Below are 21,194 nucleotides of genomic sequence, written 5' to 3'. Positions count from 1 at the left end.
GTTACTCTTAAGTAAGGGGTTCACTGTCCTCACCATTGCTCTAACAAGCTGGGCACGAAACATACATTTCTGCACTAATTTTTTATTGAAAACAGCAGTTTCAAATCATTGAACAATTGTTTCCTTGCCATATCATCAAGTATTAAAGAGTAGCATGTTCTTATTTTTAGCTGTATATTTATAACTGTATTTGTATTTATAGTGAGATTTAACATTTTTCAAATATTCCTTACGGCTTAAGCCTACAGAATTCTGATTTTTAAAAGTTTTTTTAAAGTTCAGTAGCAAACTGCTGTGTCTACGAAACATCGTAAAAATTATATATTTAGGGGTAAAAGCGAAAAAATGTAGCCTTCAAACCAATCTGATAAATGGATTGTAATGAACAGAATGAACACAATACTTTCCATTCCCTTTTTTAAATATCTGTATAGTCAACAGCTTTTCTAAATCTTTGTCATAAATAGAAAAAAAATTGTACTTATAATTAAACCTAATATTGATAATGTCCTAAGGGATTATAAAAAACGTTAAACAACTAATCGACCAAAGATTTTTTTAGTTACAATTGTAGATATTCCTATATTATTAAAAACTATATCATTCCCATACATGGCATCGTGGGCTCTATGTAGAATGCTTAAAATGTTAAATTCTTCCGTTTGTATTTAAAAAAAACTTTTCACAACATTTGTAATGAATAGAGAATGTACAACATAGCATCCCCCATCACGGCTTTGCCCACGCGTTTCCTAGACGCGTTAATGTCAAGATTTTTTTAGATGAAATAGTTTGTAACTAAACTTTTTGTAAATGATTATAGGTGTGACGCTTGTTAGACTCAAAGGGTGTTATTTATTAAAATGGTTTTTATCGCTATGTTTTTTTCTAAACTAACTCAAAATATTTCAATAACAGTAAATCAATATTCATGTAAGGTAGAGAGGGTATGCGATAGCAGGCAGATTATCGTGGCACCTCAATTATATAAATAATAATTTTTTTCAAAATTCTAATTTAAATACGAGCTAAGTGAAAAATGTTTGTTCTATCATCCTCTACTTTTTGAACGTCAAAAAGTTATGTTTTCTATTTATTGACAAATTTTAAAACTTCGAGTACTAAAAAAAGGTTGGTTTCATTTTTTATTTGCTTAGAACAACACAAAAATTATATCTACTGTCAACAAAAATAGACGCATTTGATAGTTAAACTCTTTAAATTTATAGCACCGTTTTTTTGCATCTTAAAGTTTATTTGAGATGTGTAATAATCTTTACAAAGTTACATTAAAATGGGGCAAGTCATGGCACAGGTGTGGGGCAGGCGTAGCACATAAAGTGACGCAGCAGTCGAAATGGTGGCAAATTTTGCATCAACAGCTGATTACTTAACCTCCTAAATAGCAAAACAAGAGCTATGGGTTGACGTTAGTCGTGCTTTTTGTTTTTTAGTTTTTAAGTGACAATAAGAATAAGAATAATTATAATATAGTGTTTAAAGTAGCTGTAAGTAGCTTAAATAGTTGTCACTTTAATAATAAAGCCTAGTGTTCTTAAAAAATGGTGAGAAATTATGTAAAAAAAACTACAAAGCTCAGCTTAATGTTAATGTCAATCAAATAAACTAAATTTATATTCCCTAGGCTAACAAGTATACGTTTATTTTAATAGCCTATACGTTTTTTTCAAATAAAATGTTAATCAAAAGTATTAAACTATTGTGATCATAAATAATATGTTTGTAAAATTGCTTAAATATTATATCTGTGTTAAAAACTGTAAATGAAAACTTTACTATAATTGACTACTACTGATCAATAAAAAAATTATAGTTCTTTCTCTTAAGTAATATGATTTAATTTTAGTTAGTCCACGTACAAGTAAGTACTTACTACCATTAATTTGGCTTGGCTACGACCGTGCTACGTCTGCCCTCCTGAGTGCTATACCCTGCCCCGTAGTGAGGCACGCGAGGCACATTTAAGTTCATTACTTACGGTATTTTTTGATCGGTATTATAATGTAATATAATACTTTTATTCAGTAATCTAGTTTTTTCAAGGAAGTATCTAGTTGTTTTCATTTTTTTTCTGCTGTAACGTGCCGCATTAAGATGTAACGGTTAATTAAAGTTAGGTTGCCACGCATACCCCTCTCTACATCATCATAATTTCTAGAATCCATTCTTGTTTTTATCATGGACATTGACCCTCAAAAACGATGTGCAAGTCGATATGTAACTGTAGTACTGTGTGAGTGACTTGCACATCATTTTAGTGATCTTTGTGCGTAGTAAATAAAAATTAATTATGATTTAATAATGATTGCTTAAAATATTTAACTTTGCAACTTATTAAAAAAAAAAATTCAAATAAGTCGAATTGTTGACACATTCGGGTTGGGTCTTTAAATGCAACACATCATTCACGACATATAAATAGTTAATTAACAAATTGCTTTATCTCAAAGTAATATTATGTAGAAAGTAATGCAATTTGTATGTTTAGGAGAACTAGCTGGAAACAGGAAAGCTCGAACTTCAAAACATTATAAATAAGAAACTTTTGAATTGCTGCATTTGTTAGAAACTGTACTTGATTCTGAAAAATTTTTAAGTTCTCGTAGAAATTGACTTAGCTTAGATTGAAGTATTGTCAATATCAAAAAGTAGCTCTTGTAGGGCTATTATAATAAGTAGCAGATATTGCTGAAAAACAAATTTCACTAGCAAAAACATCTTAGGAAATAGTGGGAGAATTTATACGAAGTAAATGAAAAAAAATTACCTCAGCAAATCTAAGAAAAATACAGTAATTAGTTATATGAATAATTGAATGTATGTTTTGCGACGGTCAAACTATACTGATGAATTATGAATGCGATTTTATCTTGTACGAGTATGTATTTATATGTAGGCTTCATAAGCGAATTTTTCCAAGATAAAAATTACAACCAATCATATACTTCTCTCTAAATCCAAAATCAGTAAGAATTAAGAAGTAATACGGTATTTCGATATTAAGCGATCAAGCGATTATAATTTTCTTACAATTAGTACACTTAGAAAAGTGGTATTAGAAAAAGTGATACAATTATAATTAAAATTACTATCTTTTATAAGAAAGCTGAGACATACTCGCCATATTATAAAAATTACTATGCTACATAGTAAAACCAGATTATATTAAAATTTGTTATTCGACATACTAATTTTTACTTTGTTCAGAAATAATTTTTATATTAATATAAGAGAAGAAAGATATATATCTATTTATGAATACGGCACATAAAAACATATGTACTCATAGAAGATTAAGATGTACAGTTTATATTTATATGGATTTTTTTTTTCTTAAGATTATGGGTACTGATGTGTTCTACAAATATTTTTATTTTAAAAAAGATCTACACGGACAGGGAATTCAAGCTCCATCCTTTGGCTTCTGAATCAGGCTGTGCAATCACTAGACAATGGTGTGCTATACGTCTGCTCCAGTATCGATAAAGTATATGCGTGAACGTGTACTGTTTATGATACTCACAAAAAAGTTAAAAATCAAAGGGTTTCCTTGTGGACCACGGTGTTAACAACGGATAATTAGTCAATTCAAAATTAGTTGTCTGCGCATTTAAATTTTTGACCCTTATTAATGAAAAAATATATTTCTCGTTATTACATTAGTATAACCTAATGTGCGTTATTGCCGCATGATACTTTTTTAAATTATAAAATGGCACTAATTTGGTGCTCTTTTCTTTTAACAAGTCAAATGGGGCAGGTTTTAGTTTTAACTTTGACCACTTCCTTTGTTTTTGTACAGGCTCTTAGGTGCTAGTAGTCGCGTCTCACCTCGAATAGTCATCGTCCAAAATTACTTTCGAACATAGTAATTTTTACTACACTGAATAGCAATGCAGTGAAATGAGAAATTTTACTACGGCACATAGCAAATTCTACTTTATAATATAGGACGTTTTAAAACGGTTACAATAAAATTAACTATGTTGTGTGGCAAAAATTAAACTATCCCGATTTTTACTATGTTAGACATGGTAATTTATATTATGCCGTGAAATAATTTTTGTAGGGCTGATACATAATAATAATTATTTAAAATGTAATAAAAATAATTGTTAACGTTATGATTTGCGTCATTAGGTGAGTATGTTTTAGCTTTCCTAAAAAATGTAGTAATTCTTAGTATAGTTGTAATACCTTTTTAACACCACTTTTTTCAGTGTAAGCTCTATAGTATCTATTTCCGTATAACATGATCACAGTAAATAAGATACAAAATCAAGTATCAAACGTGTCAACTCTTCAAAGTAACAGATTAACAATCTAGTATTCGCTATGTTCCTCTCATAGGCCTGACTATCGATTTCTTATAATGTGACCTCTACATGATGAAAATTATAGCTTTATTAATGTCCGTGCAATTTTATGCTCTTATGTGTTTGGCATGTCAGAAAGATGGGCTACGTTGCCATAACACTAGCACATCTGTACATAAGTATCGATATCTAGCTTCTAATGAAAATAAATAATTACACTGAAAAGTAACTACAATTAGCTAAAGATATTAGAATTATTTTTATTACTATCAAGTGCCCTAATAATCCCTACAGTTTTATTGTACCGTCAATGACGGTACCACATCCATGTGTGTCTTTCGATCTCTTGGCTCTACAAAATTATTTATTTCATAAGAAGTTTACTACAAATTAGCTACGCTTGCCTTGTATGAGTTTAGTACAGGGTTCGCAGTAGATGTGCTTGTCTATTATATATATATATATATATATATATATATATATATATATATACACACACGCTTTTTATAGCACTTGGACTTTTGTTGTGCCCTTGATAGAAAAGATAGTGTAAAAATATAATGCGCATGCACGTCGAGGGCACAAAAAATACCGTGTAGGAACCTACAAACCAACAATCATAAGAACTATTCTTAGAATTTTTATTAAGTATTTTATTTGTATTACGCAAATATTGATGAAATACCTATGGCAATCTCTGGCATTATAGCTGCATTAAAATTATGGAAGATATTGAACGGTTCATTAGTACGTTTTCAACAATATAACAATATAATTATGCCACACTACAGTAGAGACTATAGTTTTCAACTTAAAATTAATACAATACTCTAAATAGTGCATATTACTATATTTTCAAGACCTTAGTATATTATTAATCGTTTAGTTGTGACGTCGAATGTATACGTATAATTATGAAATCACAATTTAAGTAAAAGTTAGTTGTATATAGCATAAACTGTATTAATTTTTTGTGTTAAAAAGTTGATGGATTAACAGTATTTACCGGTTAAATAAGAAAAATCTTCGTAATTCTATTATTGAGACACATTTAAATATTATTTATATTTATTCAAGATCCAATCATTGATGCTTTAAACATTATTGAGTTTAACATTTATGTTGTTAAATTGTCTGTGTTACATTGCACTTAGATATTATATCTTTATTTATATTTTTTTCGTTTGGATGAAAATAAACTTAATCACACAGGTATCACCTTTTTTCATAATAGAGTAAATTTATTTACAATACGTAAACTTATTTGTCCTAGCAGGTTTTGTTAAAAAACTGTACGAAAAATAGTAGCAACACATATTCAATTTTTAATTACGCATAAAACATAAAGAAATTTGTTTTAATGCTGAGATTTGTAAGCTTCATGATTCAATAGATTAATAAAACAAAAATTTGCGGTAACAATGTGTGTCTGTTGTCGTCATTATTCTTGCAAGTATGAGTGCTTCTATTTTTTGCACGTTTACTGGCTTCAAACTTGAATTACACAGCCAAGCATTAACACTATAGAAAAAAGTTCAATTATCTTGCCATTTACCATATATGTAACATGTTTCAAACTTAAAACCTAACAAAAAACATTATCTTCTTGAAATTTGGAAATCGTCGATAAATTCTGTGTGTAAGTTTGTTATGAATGAAAACATAAAATTACAAATTCAAAACAAATGAAACTAACAAAAACTAAATTATTACATCAGAAATTGCCAATAGAATTGAAAACTTTTAATCGCGTCTATTATTATATGGATTTAGTCTACCTTCTTGATCACAGAAAATAAGTTTGTCGTTAATTACCCGTTTTTCGATGGATAAAAATAAATTGTTACATAAATTTTGAGAAATGATATACTTTTTGTTAAGAAATCATACGAATAAATTAATAGTAATTTATATTAAATTTTTCATAATGTTCTCAACATTAGAAAGAAGATATTTATTTCAATGTTAAGACCATTGTAGGGCTTGTAACTTCATTCGCTAACAAAAAAAAAAGTTCAATTATAAATTCGTCTATTATTATTATTCTTGCAATAATAATGTATGCACTTGATACTGTACAAATAAACTCAATAATAGAGCCATTTATCTTATGTATCTTCAAGTTTAAAGTTGGAACCCAACGAAAACCAAAAACATTGTTTTTTAAACGTGTAAATCGTTATAAATAATATTTCTGAGCTTGATACATTTAAAAAAAGTGGAATAACTATTACAAAGTCAATGCAATGAGTTATATAAAAAATATAGTGTATAAAATAACGAAGAAATTAAATGGTACTAAAAAGACATGTAGTTTTATGTAAAGTTTAATGAGAACTAAGAAATGTGCACATTCATTCAGAAAAAATTATATAACCTTATTGGGATTCCAAGAGGTCACGTGACTCTCGCGGTATATATAGTAATTTGGGGGAAAAATAACACAGGCCTTATGAGTGCAATTCTATTTTTATTTTTTTTACACGTTCAACGATTGTAATACGATAAAAGCCCTTTAATAACATATTTTTGAGGAGATAACAATACCTTAGCTATTTTTTCCCAACTCAATTAGTCTTTTGCAGCTTAAAACTTTCCTTTGAAGGTACGAAAACGCACATTTAACCTGTACAAAGTTCTCTCGTTCCCGACTATATGTAGGAAAACAAGCAGGATTTTGGTAAGGTTAAATGTGCGTTTTCGCACTTTCAAAGGAAAGTTTTAAGCTGCAAAAGACTAATTGAGTTGGAAAAAAATAGCTAAGGTATTGTCATCTCCTCAAAAATATGTTATTAAAAGGCTTTTATCGTATTACAATCGTTGAACGTGTAAAAAAAAAAAAAAATAGAATTGCACCTTGCAGCTTTGTAAGCCTGTGTTATTTTTCCCCCAAGTGACTATATATACCGCGAGAATAACGTGACCTTTTGGACTCCCAATACGTAATTTTGACATGCCACGTAAACACTATATACTGCAAAACGAAGATGCGTTGAGTGAGATTGCAACTTTGTTGTCACTTATCGAAGTCTGTCTTCGCAGGCTGATAAATATGTCCACCGAGTGTATATACTTTTGTTTTAGGTACTTGTATGTACAGGTAAAAAAAACTTTTAAAAAACGTGTCACACTTGCATCAATTTAGAAGCACATCTACATGTTTGTTACAACTTTTTTTTTAATATCATAGTGTACTGACTCCAGATAAGTATGTACACTGTTAGATATACCTACGTATTTGTAGATGCAGTTATACTTGATTACAAAAAATTAATGGATGTACATTAAACTTAGCACAATTTTTAATAGTATAATTCATACACGAATACAATAAGTTCAATGAAGATTTTGAGCTCAAAAACTAAACAAGCATAGCTTCGTACTCCGCACGACTCAGATCCGTGCCAAGTTAAGTAAAAGCATGTATGAGTACGTAGGCATCAGTGACGTAACCAAGATGTTGATAAAGAGAGGTGGGATTGCAATTTTTTTACTCGCATTTTATACGTATAAATGACTCATATACCAAATTGTTAACCTTGAAACTCCCCCCATCGCCCTGATACCCATTCTTAAATATAGCTTTCACTGGCTATCGCTGAAGATGTTCGGCCGACGGATGACAGCCCAAAAAATGAGCGCATCATTCAATCTAATGGACGTGCCTTAAGCTGATGTTGAGTGTAGAAAGGATGAAAATCAAAAATTATATATATATATATATATATATATATATATATATATATATGTACGTATGCACATATACATAAACGTATTTCCAGATATGTACTTACTTAAAAGTTTTACCTTATTTTTGACACTGAAAATGGCAGATTTTTTTATAGAATTCCTCAAGTACACGCGTAAAAATAATAGTTTGAAGTGTAAACGTAGCTTCAAACGCGTAGGTATTCATGCTCGTACCTATCGACACGACCTTGACTATTCTCTCTAAGCATATGCATAAGATCATGATATATTTACATACTGTGTAATTATATGGGCCCCCTTAAAAAAATGCCCTAATCAATGATGTTCAATGCCTACTACTGTATTCTTCCAATAGAACGAAAGTAAAAAAAATTGATATAGTTTGCGGAGTTGAAAAAAAATAAACAAACTCACCAAAGACCGGACTAAGGTCAGATCGGGCCGTCGTCTTGCCTGTTGTCGAGTAGCTTCCACTGACGAGAGATACCTTTTCCTGTAACACACATATACAAGCACCCGTAGTAGGTATAAGGCATCAATAACAGTTGTACAGTATACTTGCTGATGTACATTGCTTTGATAGAAGGTATTTTTAAGAGCGTTGGCTAAAACGATTACAGCAAAGGAAAAGAGGTAGCAGGGTGGTTGTACTAGTTGACATGATATACTTAGATCACGAGGTACTTAAAAAAAAGGAGGGGGGCGTGAAGGCAGATCAAGCGGCCGGTTTTTGTGCAGTAAACTTGCAAGTGACTGCTGTCGGCTTGTATGTAATCTTAATAGGAAATGTTAAGTGGGCTCGAGTTTGCCTCAAGCCGGGTTACCAAGCCGTCAAATAAGGACATGGCTCAGTTATTTCCACGGATCACAATCGGATTCTAACATGACGAAGACTGGGGCCAGCTGGCTTGGCCTTACTTCACTCCAGTCATAGAGAGATTATGTCTGTTTATCTAGTAGAGGGGATTCGATCGGTATTTTCCCAAAGTGTAAAAGCAGACGAAATCGAGCCACGGCTGGGCGAAATTATTGCTGGTCTCATTGCATGTATAGGCTCAGTGAGGTCAAGCTATGCCCAATCCTGCGTCATAATAGATTTGTTTAAGCCCCTTTTGGTGCGGTCTGGTTCTCTTAGCAAAATATACTTTGATATGTATATATATATACACACAAAGTACATACATATACATACGTGTACATACATATATGTATATATATATGTATAGAACCAGTTCTGTTTGGTTCGCTATATATAGATATACTTTGCTCAGAGAACCCGACCGAACTAAAAGGGGTCTGAACGAACCTAATACTTGCTTCTAAATTTGGCTGCATTGGACCACACGATCTGAGTGGGCAACCCACTATATTCATTTCCAATCGGGATGTGTCATCGGGGATATGCAGACCGTTACGCGATACGCTTTTGTTGTCGTGTTATACCAAACGCTTGGTCTGCCTGTCGTAAGAAAAAAAAACGAGATAAGAACAGGAAGGGACCATTAGCAGACGGGAGCACAGCACCTCTGACTCTGTGAGATCGATAAGTGAGCTCTTTTCCTCGGTAAGGTTTTCTGAAGAGCGTTTCTCGTCTTCCCCTTCATCCTTGAAAATTTTGACTTCATCTTCGCTGCCGAGGTCATCACCACCGCCGCTACTACTGACGTGCGGCATCGTAGCCGGTATCTGGCCCAGGGCGCTGCTGATCAGCTCTGGTCTCTGACGGAGCTACGCTGCCGCCGATACAGCTATATTGCTACAGCGTTCACGGTTCGTTGTGTTGCACGCACGCGCGCCCGCGCACTTAATTTATATCCGCACTCACAGCACACTCGACACTCACTCGGGCTTGGACAACTCAGCTTTCTCAATGGGTAGCAGATAGGGCTGTTCGTTGCGCTGGCCTTGGCTGGGCCCTCGCGCTGCGGAGCGCCTGGGCCGCCGATGGCACGCGACTGGCCTTTGCGGGCTCGCGTCCTGCCATGCCACGATTCGCGTGAATCTCTGGTTAACCTTTGTTACTCGAACCAGACCCGCTTTTCTGCACCACTAAAGAACTCACGCAATTTTTACCACAGGGCTTACAACAACTAGCTACAGGTAAGGTCACTGTGGTAAGAATCTGTTTTTCTTCCTCTTTTTTCTTTTATAAAAAGCAACTGAGGCTCTCCGGCGGCGGCGAGCTGCTGACTGTCGAGCCAGCGTTCGAGAGCATTAACCAAGGCGGGCGGGGAGCTCTTGGCTCTCCCACGCGCCGACCAATAGCGCTGCTGCCACTACCGCCCGCCGCTGACGACAACGGCGCGTCCCCTCTCGTCCACCGCACGCTGGCTGGCTGTACCTCCTTTCACGATGTATGACATGTAAGTGCGCTTTCACCTATACATACCAACTGCTTATACCTACGTCACCGTGTTGTTTTGACTTTGAGGGATTGGAGATGAACATATCTCTCGACGCCCTTGCTCGTATACCTAACCGATTCACCTAACCACATTAGTCAACCAACCCAATCGGTCAACAGGTAGATTTGATCATTTCACTTGATGTATACAATTGTTTACACTACTCGTGGTTGCATAGAATACCAAAGTATATCTTAAAATGTTGAGTGTCAAAAACTTCTGGGAAAAATATCATTATAAGCCAAACTTCGTTTATTGATGACATTTTTTGCATTTTAAACAATTTATTCAATGCGTGAGAACAAAACTACCGATGAAATTCAAACTTACTTTGAACTAAGTGTTATTTTACCTTTTTACAAGTATAACGAGGGAACTTACCGCCATCTCGTTTTTTTATCCTTACAAAAAATCAAAACAACTTAGCTAAGTAGTTTTAAAAACCTCGAGTATTAACAAGACGAAAGCTGCTAAAAGTACTACAAATGGATTTTTTTTTTTTCAAATCTAAAAACTTCATTTGCGTCTATAATCCGTTTAAGTATTAATTTTATACATAAAAAATAAAGCAAACTATGACCAATACCAAAAACATTTTGCGTAACATTTACTACTTTAGCAAAAAAATCAGATTTTCTGATTAATCAAATAATTTTCCTACAACTTTATTACTCATCAGTTAGAAAATTTTCTTATAAACTTTTGAAGTGGTCCGTGATTTGGTTTTGTGGAGCCATTTATTTCGATCTAGATTTCCTTATTTTAAGAGCTTCGTATGAAACTATTTTTGTCATCGTCGTGATTTCCAATTCTTGCATTATACTCATGGTGAATTTTAGATTTGCAAATTCATCGCAAGCCTATATTAGCTAAATAATTTATCTGACCTTTTAATAGCTCTTTAGTGAAACTTCAGTTGCATCACATTGTCTGTATGAATTCTATTTTTCAACGAAAATGTGTGATCTCTAATTTCTCCGTAATCATTAAATTTTTGTAATGCCAATAGTTCGATGCCCTTTTGAAAAATACACTTTAAACTCAGTTGAGAAGATTTTTTATATTATCCAAGCAGACTTAACACAATGCTTAATATCCTATTACTTTAAAGATCTACGGAAATTGCTCAATCTACTTTTAATGTGACTACGCTAAAACTATGTAAAAAACTATAAAAACTAACACAAACAGTTTTTTATGGATCTAAAAATCAAATCAACTTCTTAGGAACTTGTCTTTGACTTAATTCAATGGCATGTGTCCGTTAAAACCATCGAAATGTTCTTCTGTTTTTTTAATTCTTGAATTATATCGAAATTTGATGGGAAAGAGTTCTTTCTAACCTTGACGTTAGTAAATTTTTGATACACTGAGAAAAAAATAATAGAAATTGCTAGAATTGTAATCTGGTATCATTCTGCTGCCTAGGAACTTACTTTTGGCAATCTTATTTTTATTGTTCTGGGCAACTGTACTGAGTTACTGGGTAGTATTTAAAAGCGTTAAAGCCACTGTACTAACAATAAGAATAGCTGCTCCAAACAGTCTAAAGCATCTGAGTAATGAAACAGCACCATATTACAATTTTAGCACAGAAATTTTTTTTTTTTTCCTCAGCGTAGATTTTGATAATGATCTTGAAAGTTTCGGTTGTAACTAAGTCTACCATGAATAATGGCCCCCGGCAAAGCCTCATCACAGACTATCATAGGGTTCTTTATGGCTAAGGTGTGGCACTGCAAATCTAAGAGCGTGTGTAATTTTCTGAGACATTTTTTACTGACTTTCGTGTGTGCAATGTTACACTAACTGTGTGTTTATCATTAACTTACGAAAAATGTTTTAAAATAACTCGTTTTGAGTGTATCAGTGTATATTATTATGCACTAAAAAGCGTAAAATTATGCAGATATAAAAGTGCATAAGAAGTGTTACACAGAATAACACACACTTAAGGGCGTTGACATAACGCACTTAGACTTGCAGTTTATGCGTTGTTTTACATACACTAGAAACTTGGGTATAGTGAGATTTTCCGAAAAGTGCACTATAAAACTGCATTCTGTACTCCTTTTGTACATCATGATTTAAGTAATTATCTCTGTCGGCCTAGGGCCTAACTATACTTACTTCGTAAGCTTCATGTATTTGCTGCGGAAAATTTCGCTATTCATGGAGTTTACATCAGCCAATTTATTGTTGACTGTAGATTGCAACAAAGAGCGCAGTGATAGTTTTAGTTCTACCAGATTTGGAGTACTTAAACTGTTTGGATGTGACCTTTAAGATTATTTTGCATAGTGAAAATATAACACATGTCATATTAAAAAATCGTAACCAAGATGCGGATCCCCTAACTTTCTTGGCAAATAAATTTCATTTCGACCAATATGATTCATTTCAACCTATCAGAAAGCTCTTTCAGTTATGTATCAGCTATGTCAGCCTATGTCAGCCATAGTAACACGCTGAGACACAAGGGATCCAAGTTCCAACCCAGATTCTGATTTTTGCCAATTGCTACCAAAGATCAGTTAGGAAATTGCTAATTTAAATTATTTTACGATTTTATCGTATAATAAAACAAATAGTCGGAGAATTATAGTGGTCGTTATGTTATAATTTTAATCACCAACACATATCGCTTTTTAATACATTTTTTATGATACATACTTAGGTCATGTATTCTTATTACTAGATCATACATAATACGGCGTATTTGTATCATGTAACTCATGGATTGTGTTTTTAATCGTTCTTTGAGACAAAGTTTTGAACATTTTTACTCGCATGCGCCTTTGTGAGCTTCTCAACACTTTTGGTATTTAATGCGTCTTTATTTATTAGGTGTCAATACTTACACGGACTTAAATATTCTTATTTTTCTTAAAAAGTGATTCGGTGTCGTAGGTCATATCCCAGACAGAATCCGCAGAACAAAATCTAAGTGCTGTGACCGAAGATTGAACCCCCAGCCCCTAGAATTTTGTTGTTTAAAAAGATGGCATGCTAACAACTAGGCCAACACCGTTCCTATAGTTTCAATAAAAAATTATTTATAATAAGAGAAAAAATTTTTATAAAAAAAAATACTTTTAATTTAGAAACATGAGACTTTTTTAGCGATAAATGAATTTGTTCATTTTAGTACAGATAGCCTAATAAAACAATCAAATAATTTAAAAAAAAATGTTACATCGACAAAAAAAATCTTTTTAATTCACTTAAAAGGTTATTTTTGCAACAAAATGGTACTTTTTATTAAACCACATGAACATTTCTTATTTTAACAAATTATATTATTAATTTTATTGTACAAAACTTTATTGAAACAAATACTGATTTACATCGAAAAAGTTTTGATTCAAATAGCTAAAGAAATATTCTTTACATAAAAAATCACATTTAGGTCTGATGCATTTATAATTTTCTTGAAGTTAATGGCATTGAAAAATCAGACAATTTTAAAGAAATATTACGTTATTCGAAAAATATGATTTTTAAATTTAAATAACAGGTTCTGTGTTCAAAAAAAAACTTATTCAATTTGTTTTGAAGAAAGATTTATTGTTTGGACAAAATATATTCTAGTTCAATAAAACTAATTATTACATGTTAATGAATCTGACGAATTAATATTATAAAAATATTGAAAGAAATGTTGAATGGACCTAAGGAAATTTTCGATTTAATTACCAGCTTTTCACTTGACCTGTGATAACTATTGAGTGGACTTTTACAATCCATTAACTATTTTCTAAAAAAATATTTTACTTTTTAAACAAAGTGTAGCTTTTTTATTCAAGTAACGAGTTTTTAAGATTGATTGAATAAAAATAGTTCGCCAGAGAAAGAAATTTTTAGGTTAATGTACAATGTTTTAGTATTTGTGTTAAAAAGTATTCCTTTTATAGAAACAGATTAATAGTATGATGTATGTCTACGTACGTTAATCAATGAAATACAATTATGTATTTTATGTTCAATAATTGTTAAATTTCTTGTAACCATATAATTAAAAAATTAAAAAAAAATCTGCTACACGCTAGATATTAGTAAACTGTGCATCAAAACTTTTGACATACATGACTCAGATTACAAATTTATAGACACAATTTATTAGAACAGAAAATATAAGTGTAACAGCATCTTAATTTTCTGAAGAAAACTTAATAAATGAGGATTGCGGGACTGTAGCGAACGTCTACTACTTATATATTAATAGTCTGAATCTTGAAAAATAACTCGACTTTTGCACCACATTCCTTAGACATCTGGCTTAGTGTATAACCGCACTTGAATATTTAATTTTAACTTTACAGTGCACAAAGAGCTTAACTACTTAAAACACACATTGTAAAAGCCACTAACAATGTACAAACATAATTTTATATCATATTCTAATTATCAGACACAAAGAACTTCTTTAAAAAAATACTCTTTAAAGCCGTCTGTAGTACTTAAGGATCCAAAAGATAGCTGGACATCTTATCACTCTACGACTAAAAAAAAAGCTCGATTCTGCGGTTGCTCCATAAGCCGAGACATCGTACTCAATATAGCCCACATGTCAAGAAAGCTCCACTAATTAAAATACACCAGCACATTGTATTTTAAAGTTTAAGTACAGCCCACGTAAAAAAAGCACAATACTGATACAATATGTAAACGATTCGTATCATGACATGTACCACCTCAGGATAGCCCAGTGCTACGCGTGCTTATATGTCGCACGCGGAATCTCAGTGGCCGAAGTTCGAGACCAGCTTTCAAACGACTTTTTTCATAAGTCATAAGTGCTCATCATTCGTGTGCTGACTAACCAGTGACGTAAATTCATTTTTTAATTAATATTTTTGATAACTTTTTTATGATTATATTATTAAACAAAAAACTTTGCTACTTGTATCACAAAGTTTGGATAAACGTTAGCTAAAGTTTAGTCAAATGTTTAAACAAAAATCTAAGTTTGAAATTTTCTTATTCCCCATATTTAGCTATAACATTTTGCCAAACATGAACTTTCGCAAAAACTTGGTGAAACGTAAAAATTTATTTGTGGGAGGTCTATTAAAAGTCAACTTTCTTAGACACACCTCCTAGACATCATCTGCGACAAGTATACATACTTGGACAGTGTGTTTAATAATTCAGATGTAAAAAAAAACTTTAATTTTTGAGTCACATCTCCCAGACGACACTTGCTGTTGGTACGTATACCTTGATATCACACTCAATTGCCTAGAGGTAAAAGAAGCTTTACTTTCTGAAAATAACTTCCCTTACGCCACTTGCAGTCAGTATACGTGTATATACCTGAACCTAACCATAGTACTCTATAGCCCATGTGTCGAAAAAAGTTCACCTCCTGAAGCGCATATTCCAAACGCCAACAGTGGTCCATGTACATACCTTGGCTCTATTTTCAACGCTCAACTTCCTGGGGCACACCTATTCTCAACGCCATCGAAGGTCCGTATATGTATACCTTGGTACTATTTCAAATATCTCATGTATAAAAATAGCTTCACTTCTTGAAGAGCACCCCACATACGTTACCTGCGGTCAGCATATATACCTAGACATTTCACTCAATAGCCCAAATGTAAAAAAAGGATAATCTTTTGGGTAGTTTTTCCTAGACCCCGTCTGTGGTGCTTCAATATACCTAGATATCGCACTTGATAGCCCAGATGTAAAAAAAGCTTCACTTCTTAGGTAGTATCTCCTAGACACCATATACAGTTAGTCCACATACAAGGCATTAAACTTGATAGCCCAGATGTAGAAAAAAAAACGATAACATTGTCGGGTGATCTTTCCAGATGATGCCGTTCCATCTGCAGCTGGTGTGTGCAGGCTGTAATTGCCTATTGTCAATTCGATTTGAATTTTTCCAGCTTCAGTTGGCAGCATTATGTACGCTTTTGTTTGTTCAGCTAATGTCTGAGATTTTTCGGCTTAATGTCCGATCTGGCTCATCGTCCAATTCAGCTCATCATCCTGGGTTCTTAAATCAAATAGTAGGTTACAGTGCACTTAAAAATTTTGTTTTTTTTTCATCAATCATTTGTATTCACTTCCTCAATAATTATTTGTTTAGTATTATAAAATTGTGAAATGGCATCGTAAAAATGCGATATCAACGTAAGAGTTCTGTAATGCAATAAGTATTAAAAATATATTTGTTTTGACGTTTCCTACAAAATTTGTTGACAGCACACACATAATTCAAATCTAACATAAATAAAAGAACTTAAACTAAAATGTTAAATTGCGTAAAAGAATTTTTTGACGTTTGATATTCAACTATAGGTATTAAAATTTGTATGCATGGGTACAATCTTTATATATATATGCAGCCCAAACTGTACATGGTATATTTTTTGAGGTCACACATAGTGATATATATCCTGTAGAGATTGGCTTACAGTTGATAGCAATTAGGATGGGTAAAAGTAAAAAATTATACTTAAGGCATGTATAACCGTGCAGCAAATAACAAAATGGTAGTTTTTGTCACTTAAGTGACATCACTTCTGGGGCTATTGTGCGGCCCGAGGGTTCAGCGAAGCCTTCCCGAGGGACCATATAAGATAGCCTCAGATGGATAGTACTTGTGTGCTAAATACTCTTTTTCCTACCAAGGGAACACCCAACCCTTAAAAAACACCCGAGGTAGGAAAAACGTTTTAAAATAATATTTCTTTAAAATATTACAATCCTTGATACATTGACTGAAAAGTATCACACTGTATTTAAATAAATTGAGTACAAGAAAAATAAAAAATAAAGGCCCTTAAAATATAACTTACTTCTAATATTATTCGCTGATTTTTCACAAAATTGGTATAAGTCTTACATTCAAACTTTAAATCATAATACATCTGCAAAGCAGTGGTCAAGATTGTCACATTTCTTAAGTTTTGTGTTATTTATCATTTCCAGTATCACAATAGTTTTTTGAACAGTTGTATCAAAAAGAAAAATCATACAGCTACTCTCCCGGAAATTTTTATATGTTGTTGGGAATGTAAAAAGGTAAGAGTAGGATTTATTTATAGATGATTGACAAAATTTTTTTTTTCACTAGAGGTAATACCTTTCATCTTCAAAGTTTCAAATCGTATAAAATCAAACGAAGTCAACTAAATACTATAGTGCAGGTGTGTTTAGTTTAAGTCGAATGATTAAGTGGAGTTAATGTGGAATTATATTTTCGATTCAGAAAATTTCTGTTGAAACAAAATTATTTATATTAAAATTCTAAGTATCAGTAGTTAATTGCAATAAGAATTATAACAATGTATTGTCAGCTTAAATGTCAAAAGCAATGACGTAAATGGTAAAAACTAGCTTGTAGCGTCTGGAGCGAAAACTAAAGCTCGTAAAAAAAAATTTGATACAAATGTGCGCAATAAAAAACAAAAAGAGTGAGCTCCTGTAGAGTGTTGACATGTAAAGTAAAACATCTTCAATTAAAAATTTTACATTTATTCCCGACACTGCTCAGAACAAAAATCTTTTCACTAAAAACGTATTTGTTTAGAATCCCTACAGCTTATTTCTTAAATAATGAGCTGTAAAAAGTGAAAAAAATATAATCATGCCAAGAAGTGCCGTGCGTTCTTTATGCTAAAAAATAATCGTTGGCCCTAAAGGGCCGTTGATTTGAGAAAGTTGATTAGTTAAGTTCTAATATATTTTTTGGCAAGGTAGTTCGACGTCCGATTGCTCTAAAAGGACTTGTGAGCTTCTTAAGTAAATTTTTTTTTTGACTGAAGTTTCCAGCAAACGTGACTGCCTCTATTCCTCAGGGTGATCTCCTCTGGCCTATTATTAAAGCACCAGATTGATCGGAAGGAAAACTACAATGTTTAAAGCGTTGGAGCTAGTTGTAGAGCTCTTTCCCAACGTCCCCTGGTATTATGCTAAAGACGATGATGTCTAAAGCACCTTTTTTTGCAGACTCAGTTGTTTTGGTGATCTACGGTGAGTAGAACGATTTATTTTCCCTACATAGCTGTTAGTTCAGCCCAGCGCAGACTTTGAAAAGGACCGGTAATTCATGGTTAAATGTTTAGAGTCAAGAGGGTAATATAGGGTCGTCGGTCATCGGAGCTCCCAGCTTTGCGACGAACAACTTCGCTTGTGACGACTGCCAGTGAATGACTGACTTGGTTTAATAGTGGCCGTCTTAAGTTAACATAGTCTTTTAGTCAACGAATCGTTACGGAAAATGTCAGTAAAAATGTATTTGTTGATAGCCGTTTGCAGGTAAATCCATGATCTTGTAGTTCTTAGATGATTATTTCGTCTTTCAGTGCTGGTAGTCCTTTTAAGACTATGTTTTTGGTATTGGCGGGCGTAAAAATGTAAAAAGGGCTACCTTTTGTTTGACAATAATTGCAAAGCAGTTCTTAGTTTTCTCGAGAGTTGTTATACAAGTGTACGTCATTATTCCTGAATTTAAGCTGAACTGGTTTTTTACACCAGGATTCGGGAGATTTCTCAGACATTTCGAAGTAGATCTTAAAATCATGGAGTATGATTGACAGGATCTTTGTCTTCCACTCTAGTGCCATTCTGTGCAGTTTTAGTTTTAGCTCCACCCTCTGGTAGAGTTTTTTCCAATACTTAGAACTTTTTTACGTGGAGATTGGTGTTATGATCTAGTTTATTTTTCGTTTTCTGACAGTTTTGGTTGCATATTTTTACAAAACTTTGAGCTTATTTATTGCTATTGTTATTAACTGTTTTCGAGATAGGAACTCTACTAAAACCATCTAAAAAGTGTCCAGAATCAGTATGCGAAATTTCTGCTAGATAGGTTAAGTAGTTTTCGCAGTTAATAATTACAACGATTTTAGTGACTTAGCTTCAAATATTAGTAAGAAAATTTATTTCATAATTTTTCTAAAATCATTTTTATAAAAATGTATTTGATTTAAGTGCTCACGTTTAGCTAAGGTTTAGCTAAACATGAACTTTCGCAAAAGTTTAGCAAAACTTAAAACTTTTTCGTGGGATAATAAGTCCTAATCGAACATAAATGTATGAATAGGCTTCAAAAAAGCGTAAGACATATGGTTTTTTACGGATAATGCAATAACACTAAAATTAGTATTTTTTTACAATTAATATTATAAAATCTTACAAATATTTAAAGCAAAGTCGCTAAAACCGTTGTAATCGCTAACTGCAAAAACTACTAAACCGATTTTGCTGAAATTTTGCACACTGATTCATGATACCTCCTAGATGGTTATACTATAATTTTTATCTTGAAAAATTTGATAACAATAGCAACAAATAAGCTCAAAGTTCTGCAAAAATACGCCAGCTTTTCACTTTAGTTCAGTAGGATCCGCTAGATGGCGTTGACATAAAATCGAGGCTACCTGCAACAGAATTAAATAAGTGTGGTTATAATACGCCGGAGCGTCTCAAAAAATGATGCAGTCGTCCCCTGGCAGTTCATCGAGCCGCTTACAGAGATAGTCGTGCAGCTGGATATCCTGGTTACGGATGACAGTCTTCTTTAAGGGGAAAGGGACTTAGGTCTCCATTCACCCTGAATCTCCACGATTGACGAGTGCCACCAATAAAAAATTATTCTAACCGATGACGTCTCCAGCGTAACACCAGGAGACGTATCTAGCCATAGCACAATCTGCTCTAACTCTTCAGAGTTGTGAGGCCATACCACAATCCAGCCTGGTGCCGTCAAAGAATTTGTTACTACAAATGAAAGCCAGGGAAGACAGCCCTGAAGAGTACGGGCAGCCACAACGGCCGAATTCTTAGTGGTCATTCCAACAGCATACCCACAGAGAAGGTATTCTCTAGGCCCACTTTCCCGACTAACGATGAGCGGTTTCTTATCCGGGGAATGACCCAAAGACGAGATATTCTTGGGTCAGTGTCGTACCTCCCTTCTGTACGGTCTCCGTACGTAGAGACTTCAAGGGTAAGAGTCAAGCTACCCCTAGCTAGCTCTTCATCATCAGGAATAATAATAAGGAATAGCTGGAAGTTTCACCACTGGCGCTTTTTAGGGCCATTATAAGTATTTACGTTCCCTACTTAACCATCAATTTTATCGATTCTTTTAAAGGCCACCTAAGTGTAAACTACCTTGCCAATAAATAATGCATTTTTACTACCATTTCCGAAAACGATTCGTCGACTATAAGACTATACTAACTAGAGACGGCCACTATTAAACCAAGTGAACCATTCACTGGCAATTATCACAAGCAAAGTTGTTCTTCGCAAGGCTGGGAACCCCGTCGATCGACGACCTTATATTACCCTCTTGCTTCTAAGAATTCAATCAGGAATCACCAATCCTTTCCAAAGTCTGCGCTGGGCGAACCTAACAGCTATGAAGGGAAAATAAAAACTTGAGCCAACGGGACAGTCTCCAACGGGCAAGCATTAGGAACCAATCTCCCCATCTTAGATCACCAAAACAATTGAGTCTGCAAATAAAAAAGTGCCTTAGACACCAACGTCTTCGACGTTATACCAGGAGACGTTGGAAAAGATCTTTACAACTAGCTCCAAAGCTTCGGACTTTGTAATTTTTCTCTTCATCAGTCTGGGGCTTCAACAGTAGGCCAGAGAAGATCATCCTGAGGTATCCAGACAGTCAGAATTGCTGTTAACTTCAGTCAAGAAAGAGTTTTTTTAAGAAGCTCGCCGGTCTTTTTTAGGGCAATTGGACGTCGGACTACTT

The 21,194-nt window shown here is 33.4% G+C and overlaps 1 protein-coding gene across 3 annotated transcripts in view; it reads right to left on the bottom strand.

Moving 5' to 3' along the window:
* The window catches only part of LOC106638546 (protein pangolin, isoforms A/H/I/S), a 288,519-nt gene extending 278,247 nt beyond the window's left edge, over positions 1-10,272 (bottom strand). For all 3 annotated transcript variants that reach the window (XM_089594552.1, XM_089594553.1, XM_014351793.2), the window contains exons 1-2: positions 9,573-10,272; positions 8,463-8,541 (exon numbers count right to left, since the gene is read on the bottom strand). In XM_089594552.1, coding sequence (XP_089450678.1) covers positions 8,463-8,541; positions 9,573-9,722 — 229 coding nt within the window. In that variant the 5' untranslated portion in view covers positions 9,723-10,272. The remainder of the gene's footprint in view (positions 1-8,462; positions 8,542-9,572) is intronic.
* Positions 10,273-21,194: the final 10,922 nt, after the last annotated feature.

Source organism: Copidosoma floridanum, unplaced genomic scaffold, assembly GCF_036245765.1.
Source record: "Copidosoma floridanum isolate Cflo_tuat_1 unplaced genomic scaffold, Cflo_Japanese_pri ptg000021l, whole genome shotgun sequence".
NCBI classification, from domain to species: Eukaryota; Metazoa; Arthropoda; class Insecta; order Hymenoptera; family Encyrtidae; genus Copidosoma; species Copidosoma floridanum.
The sequence above is the reverse complement of the archived record's forward strand: the minus strand, read 5'-3'. Positions and strand labels throughout refer to the sequence as shown.